The 20,039-nt window shown below is 47.0% G+C and overlaps 8 protein-coding genes across 8 annotated transcripts; 4 read left to right on the top strand and 4 right to left on the bottom strand.

Annotated features, from left to right (window-relative positions):
• Positions 1-60: 60 nt before the first annotated feature.
• N7516_000202 (acyl-CoA dehydrogenase family protein) lies at positions 61-1,559 on the top strand (the record flags this gene model as incomplete). The annotated part of the gene is made up of 4 exons (XM_057212924.1): positions 61-393; positions 461-711; positions 766-1,373; positions 1,426-1,559. The coding sequence occupies 4 exons, from the start codon at positions 61-63 to the stop codon at positions 1,557-1,559; spliced, it is 1,326 nt and encodes a 441-aa protein (XP_057074807.1).
• A 583-nt stretch (positions 1,560-2,142) lies between these two features.
• Positions 2,143-3,420, bottom strand: N7516_000201 (uncharacterized protein; the record flags this gene model as incomplete). Its single annotated transcript, XM_057212923.1, has 1 exon — positions 2,143-3,420. One exon carries the CDS (start codon positions 3,418-3,420, stop codon positions 2,143-2,145), a length of 1,278 nt encoding a protein of 425 aa, XP_057074806.1.
• A 457-nt stretch (positions 3,421-3,877) lies between these two features.
• Positions 3,878-5,097, bottom strand: N7516_000200 (zinc-dependent alcohol dehydrogenase; the record flags this gene model as incomplete). Its single annotated transcript, XM_057212922.1, has 3 exons — positions 3,878-4,569; positions 4,620-4,910; positions 4,977-5,097. The coding sequence occupies 3 exons, from the start codon at positions 5,095-5,097 to the stop codon at positions 3,878-3,880; spliced, it is 1,104 nt and encodes a 367-aa protein (XP_057074805.1).
• A 1,462-nt stretch (positions 5,098-6,559) lies between these two features.
• Positions 6,560-8,588, top strand: N7516_000199 (putative MFS transporter; the record flags this gene model as incomplete). The annotated part of the gene is made up of 7 exons (XM_057212921.1): positions 6,560-6,570; positions 6,701-6,842; positions 6,907-7,097; positions 7,154-7,307; positions 7,369-7,464; positions 7,514-8,221; positions 8,301-8,588. 7 exons carry the CDS (start codon positions 6,560-6,562, stop codon positions 8,586-8,588), a joined length of 1,590 nt encoding a protein of 529 aa, XP_057074804.1.
• A 436-nt stretch (positions 8,589-9,024) lies between these two features.
• N7516_000198 (uncharacterized protein) lies at positions 9,025-9,813 on the top strand (the record flags this gene model as incomplete). The annotated part of the gene is made up of 2 exons (XM_057212920.1): positions 9,025-9,063; positions 9,142-9,813. 2 exons carry the CDS (start codon positions 9,025-9,027, stop codon positions 9,811-9,813), a joined length of 711 nt encoding a protein of 236 aa, XP_057074803.1.
• Positions 9,814-10,018: 205 nt separating this feature from the next.
• N7516_000197 (uncharacterized protein) lies at positions 10,019-10,510 on the bottom strand (the record flags this gene model as incomplete). The annotated part of the gene is made up of 1 exon (XM_057212919.1): positions 10,019-10,510. One exon carries the CDS (start codon positions 10,508-10,510, stop codon positions 10,019-10,021), a length of 492 nt encoding a protein of 163 aa, XP_057074802.1.
• Positions 10,511-12,004: 1,494 nt separating this feature from the next.
• Positions 12,005-14,255, bottom strand: N7516_000196 (uncharacterized protein; the record flags this gene model as incomplete). Its single annotated transcript, XM_057212918.1, has 2 exons — positions 12,005-12,798; positions 12,824-14,255. The coding sequence occupies 2 exons, from the start codon at positions 14,253-14,255 to the stop codon at positions 12,005-12,007; spliced, it is 2,226 nt and encodes a 741-aa protein (XP_057074801.1).
• A 2,170-nt stretch (positions 14,256-16,425) lies between these two features.
• On the top strand, positions 16,426-18,335 carry N7516_000195 (Dyp-type peroxidase; the record flags this gene model as incomplete). The annotated part of the gene is made up of 7 exons (XM_057212917.1): positions 16,426-16,689; positions 16,798-17,108; positions 17,158-17,247; positions 17,295-17,411; positions 17,461-17,555; positions 17,606-18,022; positions 18,073-18,335. 7 exons carry the CDS (start codon positions 16,426-16,428, stop codon positions 18,333-18,335), a joined length of 1,557 nt encoding a protein of 518 aa, XP_057074800.1.
• Positions 18,336-20,039: the final 1,704 nt, after the last annotated feature.

Below are 20,039 nucleotides of genomic sequence, written 5' to 3'. Positions count from 1 at the left end.
TCCAACGTATAGTCCCGCATAAGTTTTCTAATAGTATATATCTTTATCGACTCTTCCATTATGGCGTACAACTCTCCAAATCCCATCCCGTTCTCAGAGCCACCTTATCTTCGTGGCCTCCCTTCTCCCTACATCACACCTGCCCACCGCCGCTTCCAACGAGCATGTCGTAAATTTGCAACGGAGAATTTGATTCAACATGCGTTGGAGTGGGAGCGCGAAGGAACAGTCCCCGAGCATGTATTCCACACGTTCTGCAAGCATAATATGCTGTTGCCCAACATGCCGGCCCCATTACCTGTGGATTGGCTGAAGCGCCTGGGAATCAACGATATTCTGGGTGTCAAGGTTGAAGACTGGGACTACATCTATACTGGCATTTACTGTGATGAGGTATGCTAAGAAAATTATCTGACTGTGCTTCTCAATTGCAGGATAATTGACCGATGGCTTGCAATAGATCGCCCGTTCTGGTCTTAGTGGCCCCGGTGCATCTCTGACCGCCGGGTTCGCTTTTGGAATTGCGCCAATCTACAAATTTGGTAGTGCTGAGTTACAAGAACGGTTCCTGCCCGACTTGCTTACGGGTAAGAAGCGAGGCTGTATTGCCATCACGGAGCCTGAGGCCGGTAGTGATGTCGCGAATATCACCACAACTGCCGTCAAGAGTGCCGATGGTCAGCACTACATTATAAATGGATCTAAGAAATGGTAAGAGGCAACTCTGCAGAACTGATAAAGCTGTGAGCTGATACCAATCACCAGGATCACGAATGGTATCTGGTCGGACTATACCACCATGGCCGTGCGAACAGGTGGACCAGGAGCCTCAGGTCTTTCTGTTTTGGTTGTGCCTCTGAAGGGCCACCCCGGTGTTACAATGCGCCGACTGAAAGTCTCAGGCCAGATCACAGGTGGGACCACATACATTGAGCTCGACGATGTCAAGGTTCCTGTGTCGAACATCATTGGCAAAGAAGGCGACGGCATGCGTATTATCATGACTAACTTCAACCACGAGCGACTTGTTATTGCAGTTGGAGTCACTCGTCAAGCTCGGGTGGCCCTTTCCGCCGCTTTCTCGTACTGTCTTAAGCGCGAGGCTTTCGGAAAGACGCTCATGGACCAACCCGTGGTCCGCCATCGGTTAGCTAAGGCAGGCGCTGAGCTTGAATCTATGTGGGCGTGGGTTGAGCAAATATTGTACCAACTGGTCCATCTCAGCAAAGAGGAAGGTGATCGTCAACTTGGTGGCCTAACGGCATTGGCTAAAGCGAAGTCCGCTATGGTTCTGAACGAGTGTGCTCAAACAGCGGTGTTGTTGTTTGGAGGAAGTGGATTTACCAAAACTGGTCAGGGTGAATTGGTCGAAGGTATGTTCGCTGGATTCCCATTGTGTTTGGAACAAGCTAACCACGCCTCTAGCTATTCTTCGCGATGTTCCTGGTGCCCGTATTCCGGGTGGCTCAGAAGACGTGCTCCTCGATCTGTCTGTGCGTCAATTGGTCAAGCTCTATCAAGCCGAAGAGAAGAAGCTCTCACAGAATTCCAAGATTTGATTTGGCTATGACCAAAACCTTTGGATCTTTAGGTATCACTTATCCGGATTTTCGGTTAATTTACTCGAATTTCCATTCATGTCAATACACAGTATAATATTCCCTTCTATCAGGGTTTTTGTTAATGCAACTGAACATAACCATGTCAAACTTAAAAGGCTCAGCAGTTTTAGGGCTGGGACTCTCCGCTAGTGGATTACCATATCTAGCAGCGCGTCCGAATGAGAGTCAACATTCGCACTCGTCTTGGTCCAGGCATCATATGGTACTCCATTGAATCTTGGGTCAACTATAGTCATAAAAGCTTGTGCGGCGTTATGGCCTTTGCATTTGAAAGCTAGATTGTCTTCTTTGCTGATATTTGGAGCAATTCTGCCATAATCTAATAGCAACCAGCAATTATCCCTTTCCTTCCCAACAAGATGGGGGATTGATCTCCAAGGACACCGTGTAAGACCAGACTTCCATCCCCGTGCACAATCCCTCGGGGATAATACCCAGGTGGGCCGGCTTCAGTTCGAGTCTTGAAAGGAATAGGCACAATTTTCTCGTAAGCTTCGTGGGCTTCATGATCCTCTCGTGCCTATTTTGCGGCATTTATCCGGGGCGATCTTCTTATGGGCTTCGTGGACTCCGTCGGCCCGCTATCTTTCAGGGCCAGGTATGACTTCTTTCGGGGGGCCTTCCTTGGAATCCTATTTCCCATCAAATCTTTCAGTATGGGGTATTCCTGTGCCGCAGGTAAGTCCAGTGGGCATCCCCATTCGATGATTTGATCTGCACAGGCCCCGTGCTCCAAGAGTAGCTCTATGATGATAGTATTGATCACATATTGCCGTGAGCCTATCTTTTGCTTATTCCGCCGTATTCGCAGAAGATTCCAAATAATTTCGTCTCCGCTTTTTCCACGACAGCGAGTTTTAGTCCCTGGTTTCAAGAGATGTTCGAAGATGCCCGGATTCTCAAATATGATACCTAGTGGCGTCTCTCCGTATTGGTTCTTTAGGTTAACATTGGTACCAGACCGTAAGAGTAATCGTACAAACTCTTTTTGGGCTTTCATATCTCCCAAGAATGCGTTATCGGAGAAGGCAACATGAAGGGGAGTATTTCCTTCCAAATCTTGTGCGCTTAAATCAGCACCATAATTAAGAAACAAACCGAACAATTTCTCTAGCGATTTCCGTGACCTCTTGGGAATCCTGTGCAGGGCACTAGCCAAGGTGCCATCGCACTCGAAATGAAGATCTGCCCCGTGAGCCAGCAGCAGTTGCATCACAGCGACAACCTCATCCTCTGGTTCGAGCTTTGACGAATCACTACACATTGCCTCCCTACATGAGTATGGGAAATATTTTTGGGATGGGGTGCCAAATTCAAGAGCTCTTCCAAGAGGAGACACACGGCGCACTACGCCCCCAAGGTCTACATGGGCGCCATGTTGGAGGAGTAAACATGTCATGTCGTAGTATCCCAGAGCCGCAGCATATCCCAAGGGAGATATATTTGTTTCGAGATTGACGTGAGCTCCATTGCGCAGAAGGAGCTCCACCATATTCACATGACCCGATCCGATGGCAATGAGTAAGGGTGTGTTGATGGAGGCGATCCAGCTGAACATGAAAGTGTTCAAGTCTAGGTTGCTGCGCCATATTAGGTGCTGGGTCCCTCGTTCAAATCCCCTTTCTAACAGCCATGACAGCGTACTAAATGCAGTACGTCTTCTTTGCTTGTAAAGGACATTGATCACGGTATCATGAAGCACACGATTGCATCGCAGAAGTGAGAGTCTATGTCTGTCGGATGGCAGGTATGATGCAACAAGACAGATTACCTCGAAGGGCAAAGAGTCCAAAGACATCTTGAAATAAAATTGGAACTATGTCTACATGGGTCAATGAAGGGTAATCTTAGTACATAAGTAGGTTGAGGAGGTAGATGTAATGATCATCAATTCAGTTAACCCATGTTTAGCTCTAAAGTTTCCTGAACCTACCTACACATAGGTACTACTACGTACATATAATTTACCGTTTATTAACCGTTTCTTGGTATGCGTTTGGTGCCCTGTGATGTTTGACCTGTAATTCTTATTAGTTCAGTAGTTGTGTTGAAGCATAGCATGGCAATTTTCAATGTTTGATCATCTACCTCAGGTATTGACGTGACCATAAATCATACAAATCTAGCTTCTCACTCAACCCTGGGATACACGAATAGCGATGATTCCTTTCTAGGGGGAATCCATGGACATATTGCATTTCAGATCATTTCATGACCGATTGGTTATGCCGTGATTATGTCTCCCATCTGCTTTGTTACTCCTCCCAGTTGAAATTAACTACAATCCGCCCTGCCACCTGCCCCCCTCGCAACTTCTCAACTCCTTCGGGCAACCTGCTAATAGGATAAACCTCGGAAACCTGCTGCAGCATACCCCGCTTCGCAAAATCCAATGCAGCCGCAGTATCCCTCCGAGTACCCACTAAAGACCCCTTAATGCTAAGGTTCTTGAAAATAAACTCACAGGGATCGGCCCCTAAAATTGTCGAACCAGCAGGAGGCATTCCAATACACATAACAACTGCCCCAATCCGCTGACCAACGTAGGAGACGGCATTTTTGTATGCTGCAGGTGCAGTGACGAAAACACCGTGGACTCCCACTCCATCAGCGGTTTCGATCACGGATTTCACGGGATCCTCAGTCTCTTTGAAATCGATAAAAGCTTCGGCTCCCATTCTGAGGGATAATTCGCGCTTAGAGTCACCTGTGTCAACGACAATAGGTCGCATTCCCATAGCTTTAGCGAGTTGTGCACCCTGAATACCCACGCCACCTCCTCCACCTGGGAAGACCACCCAGGATCCGGCGCGAACATTGGATTCAACGAGCGAACGATACATCGTGCTTGCACTACACATAATCGGTGCAGCGACTTCATCGGAGACGCCGTCTGGAATAGGCGATGCGTATCGTGCGGGGGAAACAATGTATTGTTGATATGTACCTAAAGATCTATAAGGATCATTTCGGGGAAGAAAGAGTGGTTTAACATACCAGGTGTCATCAAACCAGTGTGAATAGCCGTCTTGCAATATGTTTCTTTATCATCCCAGCACATCGCGCAAGATCCGCAAGTATCAGTGATCGGCTTGATGCCTGCCCTATCACCCAGCTGAAAATTCTTAACATTGGCGCCAGTCTTGACAACGATACCGGCGCCTTCATGGCCCGGCGATCGCACGCCGAATGTGGACATCGGTGGTACACCGAGATCGCCTTTCATCATGTGGATATCGGACGAGCAGAGGCCGGTGAAATTGAGCCGAATTAAGATATCATCGGGCCCTGGTAAAACAAAATATTAGCAACTTATCGACCGTAGAAGATGCCGATTAGTATATAAATACTCACCAGGCTCAGGGACAGGTACCATCTGCACCTCAACCCGAAAGTCGGGCCCCTCATCAACGACAACGCCGGCTTTGCATAGAGCTGGGATATCAAACTGCAGAGTCTGGGTCTTGGGATTCATTTTAACGTGTACTGGTGTAATAAAGTAAGAGAGAAGTCTTTTAATCCCATTTGGAATTCACGCTTTAGTGTGGTATAAGAACTACGTCGAATGGTGGATCAGACACCGAGGCAGCCAGTTGCGGAAACCGACCGCTGCGCTGCGATACATTTTATTACTACGTATTTCCATCGGCTTGGCTTTTACTTTGCCTTGTTTTCCCTCCTCGGAGACGATGTGTTTCTCCCGTATTTCCGTTTATATCCGAACAAGGCTGGGCCGTAGATTAGGAGCTACGTGTATTAAACCTCATACTAGAAATTATGTGCCAGTCCTCCATTTCCTATTACCGTGAGACTCTATAATTTCAGTGTTTTCCCTGGGGTTACGCCTGCCCGTGTATGTCCAAGTATAAAGAAAGATATCTCAATATTTCAAGCCCAGTACATTGTACTTCCAGCACTCTTGCTATGATCATCGCCAAATCAATTTATACACCAGAGATGCATCTGCACAATAAATTGAAGATGATATTGTACACCACACAACCTTGCTTTTATCATAAGTGAGTAACAATCTGCTGAATTACAAAATGCAACCTCCAGGGCTGGATTGGAGAGGCGGAATACTTCCGTTGAGAGCAGCCCCTTTTCGCTTTTTGGCATATTACATCTTGGATATGCTGCTACTACTTTTAGATTGACATCTTGAAGACGAGGTTTACACTTGATCTTATTCATATAAGGGGGCGGACCCTTGCGCAGCAACTTTGGGTGGTAAGGGCTTCACATCATTTAGGGGATATATATATATGACCACTGAGGCACTGTTCTTAATTTTTTGATAAGTGATATTCTAAACAAGACCTTTGGCTATTTGTAGATTATCTAGGTATAGTTCACATAACAGGACCTCAAACGAGCTTTTCAAGATCACGACTTTACGAAAAGGCTACTTAAGCAGATGTACCCTCTAAGTGGCAAATACAAGTGTCCAAAGCCAGAAGAGACACCTAAACACGTAGCAAGCAGTAACCGAGGAGTGTGGGGATAATCCGCAGTCGAGTGGAGACACTCCAGAACTTACTTCCCCGCATTATAATTCTGGCAGAGCAGCTATAAGCCCTACTTCTTTCTTATAAGCCCTTTGAGTGGTTACTCTTTTCGGCTAAATGGCCCTTTGACGCGTTGCCATAAGATGCACATGCGGAGAACGTACATGATTGCACCGAAGCTGATCTACAATGCACCAATTCCCTATCAAATAGTTGGTTGGCACCTCCGGCGGAATTCCGCACAGACAAAGCCATGCTACCTGGCAGGCGTTGAAACATAAACAGACGCGATTCTAGCTTGAGAGGCGTAGATCCAAACAATTCAATACCGACTTGGGCTGACCAGCCTAGATATTCCATCTTGCGCCAACAAGCCTTTTGCTGGTAACATACCTAGAAGGACGAATTGATCAATCATGGAAATGAACCATGATGAAGGCGTGAGTAATCCTCCGTGTGGGCGCCATGACAGTTGGCAAACTAACTAGTAGTCGTCTCTAGGTTCTCCATCAGTAAGAGCGCCTATCACCTGTGGAAATACGTCTGCTAATTATCTCACTCTTACTCTAGAATTGAGGAGGAGCTTGGAACAGCCATCTATCCGGGCACGGAGATCATGGCTGATGTGGGCACACATCATTTCGTGAAGTCCTCAGCGAAGTCCAGCCGAGTTCTGGTACCCCAACCTTCGCAGGATCCTCATGATCCCCTGGTAGGTTTAGTCTTCAAGGAAACTCTGTTCAAAAGAAAATTGGTTCTAACACTACGCTAAATAGAACTGGAGTCCGTTTTGGAAGATGAGTGTAATGGCCATTACCACGGCGACATCCTTCAGTCAGGGCTTGGGACCTCTGGCGTTGGCACCTATGTTTCCACAATTAATGGAATCATTCGATTCTGATCTCCCGGGCGTTGTGCAATTTACAGGAATCTGCATTTTGGTGCTAGGATTTAGCAATTTCTTCTGGTAAACTTCCATCCACTAACTCCAAGAAATGAAATCACTCACAACTAACGGTGCAGGATTCCCCTTCAAACATGCTACGGTCGACGACCTGTCCTGATATTTTCAACCCTCATCTGCCTCGTTAGCAATATATGGCGTGCAGTAGCAACCACTTACGGCAGTTACATAGGCGCCTGTGTGCTTAATGGATTTGGTGCCGGTCCTGCAGAGGTTAGGCGCAATTCCCGAGAACTCGCTGCTTGGTTGTTGTAGAGTTAACCATTTACTCTAGACTTCTCAACCCGAGATTACCGCTGATATTATATTTCTTCACGAGCGTGGTGCGTACAATACCTTGTATTTCACAGCGTACTTTGGTTCAATGATAGTAAGGAGACTCATCCACCTCTAAAAGGCCATCCGTTGACATTACATAGGTCGGTCCTATTCTAGCAGGCTCGATGGCTGAGCACGTTGGCTGGCGCAGTTTCTTTTGGTTGAACGTGGGTCTCCTAGGCCTCGTGCTTATCCTGCAGATTATCCTCCTCCCCGAAACTAAATGGCACCGCGTTCACCCTAACGAGACACACGGGGCACCTTCTACAGACCAGAAAACAAATGGGCCAGATCCTGAGAAGTCGGTCGAAGTATCACAACATGAAAATATACAAGTGGAAGTGCTTCCTGACCAAGATCCATCTCTAAACCGTGGTGGTCCTTCGAAGCAGCAATTCAAGCTATGGCAGGTGGATGGTGTTACTCTAAAATCTGTCCTTAACAGCTTCTGGATTCCTTGGAAGATGCTAACATTTCCTATCGTTATGTTTTCTGCTTTTGTTGTGTCTTGGACGTCAAGTTGCTTCTTGACACTTAATCTCACGCAAAGCCAAGCCTTCGCAAAACCACCATATAACTTTGACAGTCAAACCATTGGCTTTTTTAACTTTGCTATTTTGATCGGAGCATTTATTGGGCTGGCAACTAATAGTCCTTTCTCGGATTGGATTTCTATGAGAGCCACTCGCAAAAACAATGGCGTTCGAGAGCCAGAAATGCGTCTACCGGCTATGGCAGTCTATGTTGTGATTATGATCATTGGCAATTTTGTTGTGGCGTTTGGATATGAATATAAATGGGATTGGCGGGTATGTCCTTTATGTTTGTAATACTTGCGAAAATTGATCTAACTGTCGCAGGCAATTGTGATTATTGGATATACTGCAGCTGGTATCCAGGTTGCAGTTCTACCAGCCATCGCCAGTACTTACGCCCTTCGACAGCTATAAGCCTGTTGCAGGCTCGATTTTTGTGTCTATCACTGTGAATAAGAATTTGTGGGGATATGGCTTCAGCAATTTCATCACCAAATGGGTCCAGGAAAGTGGATTTATCAAGCCCATTATGATGAATATGTGCTTGTGCACGATGTGGTGTCTCTTTGCGATCCCACTCTACTTTTACGGGAAGAAACTCAGAGGGTGGACTGCCAAGTCCTCTGTACACAGGTTATAACCTTTGGGGCTAGTTGATGGAGGTTAGATCGAGCTACAATGTCTAACTATCATTTTCGTGACGAATCCTCATAACTAACGAGATATATATTATGCGAAACATCCCTACATATGTAAGTAGCTATTATTATCTGTATCATCTTCTCATGATGGCATCTGAAATTTTATATGATTGAAGAATTACCAGAAATTATTTAAATTTTATAGTACTCTATTAACTATGTTTCCACGTAGAGGAGTGGTTATGCATAAAATTATTATGCAAGTGTTGTGTTGAAGGCGCTTACCTAATGTAGTTTAGCTCAACCTCGGGATGACGAAAGGCAGTGGCGCCTATATGGAGTTCTCCAAGGTTCCTCCTGTGCTCCCCTCCTGATATCTTATGCTGTGCAAACACAACGGACATCTACTCTAACTACAATTCCATATACACAGACATGGCAAATGTCGCATTAGTCGGCGGTACGGGTATGGTGGTAAGTACACATCCCGCAAACAAAGCTCCTCAATCTACAACATGGCGAAGAACCCGAGCTAAGTGGCATAACCAACAGGGCTCCCATATCCTCACCAGCCTTATTTCCAACCCCGCCGTAACCCGCGTGGACACCATCTCCCGCCGCACCCCACCAGCCACTAGCGACACGCCCCCAGCCAAACTCACCAATTTCGTCTCCGGCGATACTGCCACCTGGGCAAGCCAGCTCTCCTCCCTATCCCCGACCCCCGACATCTTCTTTTCCGCCTTTGGAACAACAAAAGCAGCCGCGGGCGGGTTTGACAACCAATACAAAATCGAGCATGGGCTCAACGTCGAGTTGGCCAAGGCCGCACACGAAGCTGGCACCAAGGTCTATGTGCTGATCTCCTCTACCGGTGCCAACAAGGATTCCAACATTGCCTACCCCCGTATGAAGGGTGAAATCGAGGAGGATATCAAAAAGCTTGGCTTTGAGCGCATGGTTATCCTGCGTCCTGGGCTGATTGCTGGTACTCGGGAGGAAAGCCGGCCATTTGAGGCTGGGATTCGGTTCATTGCGAATTGGGCTGGCAAGCTGCACTCCAGTCTGAAAGATGGATGGGCTCAGGAGGCGGATGTTATTGGAAAAGCTGCTGTCAATGCTGGTCTTAAAGCCCTAGAAGGTGATGTTCCTGAGGGCAGTGAGAAAGTGTGGACCTTGTTTGGCAATGATATTATCAAATACAGCAAGGAAGCCTCGTCTTGAGCGCCTTGGTGCGTCAAAATGAGAATATGAGAATACGGACACTTCTAATTTTTATGTTCCGGGTTTTATGACGTTACGCGGCTATGGACATACCTACTTGATAACATTGATTGGAACTCAGTATGAAATGTATTTTTGGAAATGCTGAACTCTCTACATAACATTACCATTTGTCACCCGTGATACTATAAACAAAATAACGCATTCAATCCCGATACGAAACATGAGTCCCATCCTCCTTCACATGAATACCACGACCCTTCTTCGACACCCCACGAGAGCTAGAAGCCCCTCGATCCCGATTTCGATCAGGCCCGTCATCGGCCTGGCGCCTCCAAGCACTAGCTTCCTTATTGGCCGGACTCATATTTAGAGGGCTTCCCTTCTTGCCTTCTTGCTTGCTTTCCTCTTCAGTAGCCGCGAGCTCGCTCTCGGGTGCTGTATTCTTTGGGTCGAATGCAGAGGGGTGCTTGGCAACCTCGCTGTCCGTACCAGATTTGGCAGTCTCTGAGCGCTCCGGGCTCAAGGTTTCACGGTCGAGCGAACCCTGGCCATCTTCGATCTGGTGGAGTGGGGTTGTGCTGAAGGGCGTTCTTGTCGCTGTTGGGGTGGCGAGGGATTGGGTGATGGTTTTTGAGAACTGAATCCGGCTGGTTCGAGTGGCTTGCTGGCTTGCTGAGACGATGGCTTTCCACATTATGTGAGTGTGTGAATGTGTGAATGTGTGAATGTGTTGGAAGTGGTTCGTATAGATATCTCGTTGAGGTTGGGCTTGAGTATTGAGATTGCAGGATGCAATGAATTGGGGGAAAAGCAATTACTTAGAAGAATTGCTCGTTTCAAGACTGTTATTATCGGACAGAATCCATTACAAGAAGTCTGTCATTCTTCTCTGTTGTTCCAGGTTCTCTAGACCTTAGTATCATATTGACGTCACCTGGTTAGAAACAGCCAGACTAACCTAATCGGGTAATGAGCTTGCCCTAAGAGGCCAGCTTCGGCACTCGAGACCTTTCCCTTTCCGTTTTAGTGCTCACATCCTGCCGCTTTTTGATGGCTTAATCACGGGCCATTACATAATCAACGTGTGCGTTATTGGCCTCGGGGGTTGTTGTGCCATTAGGCGAACTAGCTGATCCTAGGCTGGCCGGGTCTAGTGGACGCGTGGAAGACTTACAACGGTAGTTTGTGGCCCAAGGCGAGCAAATCATCGCGGTGCAATATCGTAAGGTCCGATTTCGGTTCCTATCAAGCAAAAGCGTTGAAAATGCAACACTAGCTAAAGAGGCGAGATGGGAGAGATATGACCGCCCTCGTTACCTTCAAAGCGATATGGAAGACATGATAGAGGTCGCGCTGGATGATGATCTTTCACTCGAAGGTGACCGTGACAATTATATAGCTGGGTCGGAGGAAACAGTCTTTTCCAATATTGGCGTTGACTTGGGATAGTGATCTCTGTCTGCTGATCGCAAATTTCTATATACTCCCCCGAAAACATGAGCTTTCAGATACACACCGTCGTGCCGTTTTCCAGTACGAGTTAGGAAGTAGTTGTAAACAGAAGTAGTCATAAGAGGCCTTCACAGTTATAACCTATCATTTCTAGATTTACTACTTTTAGTTTAGTGGTCAATATCTCGTTCTGTACTCTACACAAAGCCTCGCCTTCTGTTGTATGAGCATAATAAGGTTAAAGTGATCTCTTGATGCTATATATTATCTTCAAGTTCTGCAGATACTCAGCAGAGTACTAGTATATATAGAATTGATAGTAGTAGATTTATGCGATTGTATATCATTGTACTAGTAATCCTTTTACAAGTTTTTACATCTCCTTAGTGGTCTAGTTGCTTAGGAAATTGAATTGTATGTGTAACATGAATCAAACATGGGCTGCCAACATTGAAGTTGAGCACCTTGGCTCCTGCAATTCTGAACAGCTATTAGAACTAATACACATGAATGTACATATTATTCAATACAGGAGAGATTTCAGACGAAAATCTACCAGGCACAGAGACCCTTGAATCCAAAGTTTCAACACGCCAATACCAGTTGATCCTTGTGGATTATCTAGCATCGGAAGCTCATCCCAGCTGTACTCGGATAGAACCTGATGTGGCTGTTGTCGCTAGATTATGGCAAGTCTCATAGGCGTGGAATTGTGGGACAAGTTCAACAAGGCACCTTAGTTGCCCTGCAGGACAAGCGAAGGTCTCCACGCCTTCCAGGCTCGGCCAGGCGAGGAGAGGATAGCAGACAACATGCTTGTCATCTTCTCTTCATCGCATCCTTCGTGGGCACTGTGGTCTTCAACGCCACCGTAAATGCCGTCATCACCATCGTGCTCCAGATTTTCCTCGAGCTGGATGGTTGCATATTCAGGGAGTTCCACCTTGACCAGGCTCGCCTCACTAGGTGTTCCCTCAGCATCCATAACGAAAAGCATGTAGTAGCCAGGAAGCATGACACCACCGTCACCTGGGAGGTTGGAAGTGAAAACATTGTCGTCATGGCCGTTCACCTCGATCGGGACACGGCGCTGGTCAGTGTTAACAGTGTGGGTAGTGGTTCCCTGGCGAACGAGAGATGCAGAAGCAATGTGCTTGTCGGTCGCAAATTCCAAGACACCGCCCAGGATAGCTCGCTTATCAGCGCGCAGGATGGTGGGGCGTTCACGCCGTTCTCCAGAGGGAGTCAGGAGGTAGGGAGGAGTGAAGATCTGGGCATCGTAGTGGTTCGCGGTGCAGTTTCCGCAGAGACCGCCGCCACCGTTCAGAACAGTCGCATCAGGGAGCAGCATAGAGATGCTGTGGTAAACACGGATAGTGTTTTGACCGTTCATGACTTCGAAGGTATCAGTCTCGGGGTTGTAAATTTCTGGGTAGAACTGGACCGTCTTCTCGTTGAAGGCCTCGCCAAAGACCTGGCCACCAGCAGTAAAGACCTTGCCGTCGGGCAGAACAACAGAGGTGTGGTAGACTCGGGGGGAAGTTCATGCCGCCACCAGAACCTTTGCCGGCGACCTCGACGAGAGGCTCTTGAAGTGGAGCACCCAGTGTAATGATATGGGCGTTCTTGGACCCGTAAGAGCCATCGTAAGAGGGCTGACCTCCGAAAGTGAGAATCTTGCCCTTAACAGCGTCAAACATGACAGCGCTGCCCGACATGGAGTCTCCATCATCCATTCGTCTTCCAGCGGAAGTGGTAGTTCCGCTGCCCTCAACAGTGTACCAGTTCATCTTTACACTGGGACCAGCCTGGAAGGCAGTGGCATCCTTCCAACCAAACAGCCAGGCGTGGTTATCGGCGCGCCAGCGACCCAGTCGGTCATTGGTCAACATGGCGTCAACCTTTGTTCCGGAGCGGGTGTACCACTTCCTCTTGATGGGGTTGTACACTTCGCCATTCTTTTCCACCTTGTTGCCACCACTCCAAGAGCCACCGATCGCGAAGATTCGGCCGTCGGATAGAGTAGTTGTTGCATGGTACCCTCGAGGCTGGCGCATGTCAGGGCCCGACTCCCAGTTCCGTCCGTTGTAAATACTGGTTCTAGCAGCGTCACCACCGCCGCTGACGACGATACTTCCATTAAAGTCCATGGCCATGCCGGGGCAGAACATGTCATGGTGGGTTTCCTCAACCACGCTTTGCGTGATTTCCTGGGTTTTGGGGTTCCATGTGGTGGTGAGTGTCTTGCCACCAGGGGAAGCAAAGAACTGGTCATCGGCCCAGGCGGACCAGAGCATGATATGACCGTTCTGCTCCTGGGCGGAACTGACGGGGATGACGGGTAAATCGAGAGTGGGGCCCCAGACACCCTTGCCGGGCACGGTGGGGAGAACATAATCGGCAGCGTAGATACCAAGGTTGACAATCGAAATAGGCTCATACCAGCCAGGCGCATCGGGAAGAGCAGGAGTATCAGCAACGAGCTTGACATAGCGCGCAGTGGTGGGGTTGAAAGCAGCCAGCTTCATGGCTCTGTTGTCAGCCCATTTTCCGTAGGCCACTGGTTCACCCCAGTCTCGCGCATCCTTGCTGAGGTAGATACGGTGGGATTGAATCAGACCAGTGGCATCTTCTTCCAACCGAGGTAGCATGGTCAGACCGCTGACATTGTGGAACGTTTTCAGATCAATCGAGATCCACGGCACCCCATGACCAACGTTGTCGCTCTCCCAGTACGTCTCACTCTTGCCATCAACCGCGTGTTCACAGTTGTGGCCCCATTTCTCACCAGTGCAAGTGGTGCGGAATTGCTTGACATTCAACAGAGTCGAGTTGACGGGCGGTGACTGCCATTGAATAGCACCAGTGACGACGCCATTCATGTCAGCGCGGTCGGCCTGAGTTGACTCGTAGGAGTACCCGGCGGGTTTGTGAGCGCCAACAGAGACAGCTCCCAGAAGGAGACTGGCTGCGTATGGGACTTTCATTGCGAATGGAAAAACAGATTGTTGACAGCAGTGGAAGCAGAAGTTCCTCGCCAGGCAAATTATAATGAAAAGGAAGGATTCCAATGCCAGACTTAAAACTAAGAACAGGAAGCTCGGGCGAGGGTCTATGGGAACAGTGGAGCTGACACCAAACCCCCTAGTTCATGATCGCCACGGCCACCTTGCGCGGGCTAGTTAAGTGGGTTTCTGGAGGTATGAATGCGACCATCATAGGCCCCACAATATCTGCTAGGGAGAGAGGTTCATCTCGGCTGAACAGATGCAGCTCTTCAGCTGACGCCACAGGATGTATCGATCATCATAGACTCCACCATATCAAGTAGCGAATTTCATCTCTGTTGCATAGATATGGGTCTTCAGCTGACGCCACACACAATGGATCATTATTCAAAAAATGTTTTCGGAACCATTTTTCTTCGACTATATGTCGTAGTACGTCAGCTCGGTCGGATCTCGAGCAGAAAATGCAACAATAGAATTATTATTTCATGATGACAGTCTAGGAAACCTCCATTTGCCGTAGTTTCCCGGATGTTTGGATTTTCAGATATTCAGATTTTTGGTTCAGCTCGTAGGTCCACAGGGAGCTCCACAGGGAGCTCCACAGGGTAGTTGGGGAACCTTTTGAAAGAGATGCTAACCTTCTAGCGTATGTATCTCGTTACGGAGCAATCCGTAGATAGTTGAGAAGTTGTAAATCCCCACGAACTACTCCGTACCGGACTGGAGTAGGGAGTAGTGTGGACGTCGCTAACTACAGTAAAACCCCGTTATAACGATACTTTTTCCGTGTCTGAATTGATCCATACAAAAATCGTTAATTCATAATTTCTCCCATACAATTATCGTTATATAACCCATTTCAACCAATAAAAATGCCTTGCCAACCGATTCTAACCTCCCAAAAGGCCCCTTTCTTTCGTATAAATAGCCTACTAATTAGTTCTATAAAATACATAACCATCGTACCTCTTAATATAGTTATAACTTCGGGGAATCCTTTCTACCCGATACTTTTACCTTAACGCCGACTACGGAGAAGAAAGATGATGGATTCTAGCTAGAGGCTGGAGGTCATGTGACCGTCTAAGTTACAATACTAATTCAAGGAAGTTAATTACTACGGCAGCGATATTACAAGCTTTTGGGGGTCTATATTTGTACATAAACCAAAAATATATATTTAATATGTGGCACCTCGATTTAACGAATACCTTGAATATAACGATATTTTTGCCGTGTCTACTGAGTAGAATACATGTATATCGTTATAAATAGGTTTTTCCTGTCGTACAGATGTGGGTACCTCATTATCCATTTAAGCCTAGCGTCCAAGGTGGAGAATTCACTTTGTATAACACGATGTCGACTATGTGAATGTCAGCTCCTCATTACAAAATACGGGTCGAAAAAGAAGATAGATACAGTATACTTTGGCGGTCAGACCTTTGGGATTTGTTGGGTTCTTGTCGATCACACTGGGGACTAGTTACGAGGCACAGCGATCGACGATCGAATTACTCTGTCGATAAGATTTGTGGGAAAAGCAATGTAGGGAGTGGATACCCAGACCCATAAGAGGGCCGAGCCAGGGTGGACACTATGATGTTATTGAAGTCTTCGAGGTGTAACATGTCCGATCCTTTCATCTGCACGAAGCATATCGCATGCACGAATTGTGGGTTCCTTTTCGAATGTCCTGTATCAATTGGTGGCGCTCTGCATATCTTTGAAGTGATAGATAAAAAAAAACCATTCCAAATCAATCATCCGGAAGGGCGCCAAGTCTAGTAGAATCTCTCTGTCGAATCTGTGTTGAAAGCTGAAACCGTCAGCACACTTCATTGTTCAATCTAATACCCCACTATGGTGGGGATAATTCCGACCTACAGAGTCGAAACAGCAAGAATCCCGATTTGGTAGTGTTGATGGTTCGCTCATATGCAACGAAGGTGGAAGGATAGAGAAGCGTGGACCGGGATTGAAAATGAAGAGGATCTTATTGGATACAATATCGTTTACTCACGGTGCAGAAACAATTCACAGCTGTGGATGGTTAGGCATAAGAACTCCAACCCCTCCTCGCTTTTAAATTATTTTCTCTAAAGTCTCTTCTTTCATTATATCTGTATCTTTGAGAGTCAGAACAATGAGTCATCCAGTAGACAAGACCAATATCCAAGGTGGCATCTGGCCGCGCATGCCAAAGGAATTTGAGTCCTACCTATTCTACAGGATCACAAATGCGAACAGATTCCGCTATGACCTGAGGGAGTTTATCGACGAAATAACCACAGGAGAGCAATGTGAAGAGCGCCTGGAAAGGATCAAGTCGGCACGAGAGAATGGCAGAGCTGCAAAAATCCCCTTGTCGGGAATCAATGTGTCTTTCACCCATAAGGGGTTGCAAAAAGTATGTTTGGCTATTTCTGTTCACCATTGTGATCTTTTTTTTTTTTGGAAAACAAAAGAAAGAAAGAAAGGAAAACAAAAGAAAAGTTTATTAACAACAATACAACAGTTGGACCAAGCGCAAATCAAGGATGGCCTTTTTGAAAAGGGTATGTACAGCGACCTTGTCTTCGAAGGCGCTGATATCCCAGAAAGGTTGCTTCCTGAATTCAAGCCTCCTCCTGGACACCCCGCAGGCGATGACAGCTGGCGCATCGACTTGGTCTTCACCGTGGCTGCATGCAGCGAACAAACCCTGAATGAGGGCACTGCCAAGATTGAGACAAATTTCCATCTGAGAGACTTGAACAAGTCTAGTTTGGAGTTTGTGTCCGCCAAGCATGGTCAGCGTCGCCCCGGAGATCTTCGTGGCAAAGAACAGTAAGTCCATTTCTATCGAGCAGTCGGATTATTCTAACTGTATTCGTAGCTTCGGCTTTGAGGACCACATCTCGCAGCCTCAGATTCGGGGTCTGGATCCCCAACCGGGTCCACGTGAGCCACAATTGGTTCCTCCTGGGTAATATTTCCCCCTATCTCTGTAGCAACATGAGCTAATTGAACTAGATACATCTTTGTCGGTCATGATGGAGATCCACGAAGAGACATTACGCCTCCTTGGTCTGTGGAAGGTAGTTTCCTCGTGTTCCGTCAGCTAGACGAGAAGGTCCCTGAATTCAACAAGTATATATTATCAGGCTCTCAAGGTGGAAGCTATGCTAACTATGCTCAGGTTTGTTGAGGAAGCCGCGAAGAAAATTCCGAACTTCGCCGTCGAAAATGGTGGCGAAAAGTTGGCGGCTCATATGATGGGACGTTGGAAGAGCGGTATTGTGACCTGCCCTCTTTGCTATACTCAATATACTGATACTCTACAGGCGCGCCCGTCGCTTTAACCCCCAACAAGGACGACCCGAGTCTTGCACGCAGAAACGACTTTGATTTCCGTCCCAAGCAGAGCATTTTGGGTTGTCCGTTCGCCGCGCACATCCGTAAAATGCGCCCTAGAGCTGACCACTTGCCCGACCTCGGCAATGACGACGATTTTGTGAAAGGACAATTCACCGATCCTTTGGTTCACGATACAAGCGCCGTCACGATCCAGGATGTTGACAGTGACGAAGAACCCGACGCGCCACCCCAGAGGGAAGACGCTAGCGTTATTCTGCGCCGTGGTATCACGTTTGGGCCTGAGCTTGGACCCGACGAGACGGAAAAGACCACCAAGAGCCGTGGTGTCTACTTCACCTGCTACCAGAGTGATATCCGAGATGGGTTTAATTTCCTGATGACACGTAAGCTCCATCTAAATTATTATCGTCGGGTATTTCTAACAGTTATGAAGGCTGGGCAAGCAACAGTGTTTTCCCATCATCCAAGCACAAGACTCACGAGCATGGCCCTGGAATGGATCCATTCATCAACCAGAGACAGCGTGAGGATCACCCTGAAGGTCATGTCTGTGTGCATGACGGTGAGGATTCGGAGAAGGCGCACAGGCTCGGGCTTGGAAAAGATGCTTGGGTGGATCAGCGTGGAGGTGAATATTTCTTCACTCCATCCATTCGAGGCCTGCGGTGGTTCTGCAATGCACCGCAGGATCAGTAGAAGGGTAGATTTGTTTACTTCAATTCAAAGATCCGTTTCTTCTATTCCCTTGCTGCCAAGTAACTAGGAACTTATGTAGGCTTCCTCCCCCCGTCCTCTCTCAAACAAAAAGAAGGAAGAAATCATAGGCTGCGTGAGCGTAGCCGCAATTACTGTAGTAGATCAAGGTAATAGGTAAGTGCAAAAAGGTTGGAGCTGGAGAAATTTGGAATCTTCCAGGGTTATCCTACGCACACTATTTCCGGTAAATGTTGATGATGCCTTGATGCCGCCCTATACAATGTACTGTAAATCATTCTTGTCTGAGGCCTATAACCACCCATAAAAATGAGGCTTTTGATCCCTATACAAACGGCGACATCTCCATGTTTTTAGATGGTTTGTAAGTGTAGTTTTTCATCTGCACACGAATGGCGGTATCTCCATATTTTTGGACGGTTTATAACTGTCAAAAATCAAGTTTTTGATCCCATACAAAGTGAGATGAGATATCTCCACTGACACTTGCAAACTACTAGAAAACATGGAGATATCTGAATTTGTTTGAGAAGAAAAACTTCATTTTTGTCACTTGCAAACTGTCCAAGAATATCAAGATATCTCCATTTGTATGCTGATGAAAAGCTTCACTTTTGACACTTGCAAACCGCCATAAAACATGGAGATATCTGCATTTGTATGCTGATGAAAGGCTTCATTTTTGAGAGTTGTAAGCGCCAGCAAAATCAGGCTAGTGTTGGAAGAGTCATGGTAATCCAGGTATTTTAATTCTTCTGCCGGTTTTAATTCAGGCCGCCAGGGGGTCAAAACCCCTTTTTGGGAGGGTGTTGATGTCTAGATACCTGAATTAGTACCGCTTTATACACTGCCCTAATACAATATCTGTAAATTTTTAATACATCAACCTGCCTAGTTACATAACTAGTTAGTTAGTTAGTGTTAGAAGGCTACAGGCAAGTGGAGGTGATTATACAGATACAATAGTGGTTGTATTGTAGTAATGTTGATGATGATGGAGGAGAACTGCTTGCCTACGTCAAGATCTGACGAAGGAACCGGTGCCGTGTAGGCAGGTGTTTCATTGAAAACCACGTCTCTCGAGATAACAATCTTCTTTGTAGAGACGTCATAGATCTGGTAGTGACCACGCTGATCATAACCAATCAAGCGGCCTTCCGCAGAGTGCGGGTGCAGCTTTGTCTGCCGGCGTTCTTTGGGAATCATATACCAGCATTGACAGCCAAGTGCTCGAAGGTGAGCAATGTTAGGCTTATGTCCATAGAGTTTCTCAAATGGAGTGCACTCTATTTTGGAATGATAGAGCCGATTCTGAGTGTAGTTAACACCTTGAATGATCGGGCCCCAAAGGTATTTCAGAAGTTCATGTTCCGACATTATGGCAACGAGCGGTTCAAGCAAGTGCTTGTTCTTAATCTCTAGAATGCCATTAAGACGAAGAGTGTAGGGAGGAACTGCGTCCTAAACTGATCCTCTCGAGAGTAGGTATTCACGAAGCAGTTCATGCTCCTTTGCATTGTCGCCAGCTACTCTCTTAATAGTAATGTCAAGCTGCGTCTTCAACCATTGTTCAACTTGGATGAACTTCTCAAGAACCTCCGAGCGGTGCTTTATCAATAACACCCAGCAGAAACGGGAGGCGTCATCAGTGAACGTAACGTAGTAGTTGTAGCCACCGGTTGAAGC

The sequence above is a fragment of the Penicillium verrucosum genome (genome assembly GCF_028828655.1).
Source record: "Penicillium verrucosum strain IBT 35672 chromosome Unknown utg000001l_segment0_segment0, whole genome shotgun sequence".
Classification (NCBI taxonomy): Eukaryota; Fungi; Ascomycota; class Eurotiomycetes; order Eurotiales; family Aspergillaceae; genus Penicillium; species Penicillium verrucosum.
Note: the sequence above shows the minus strand (reverse complement) of the source record. Positions and strands in the feature narration are given on the sequence as shown.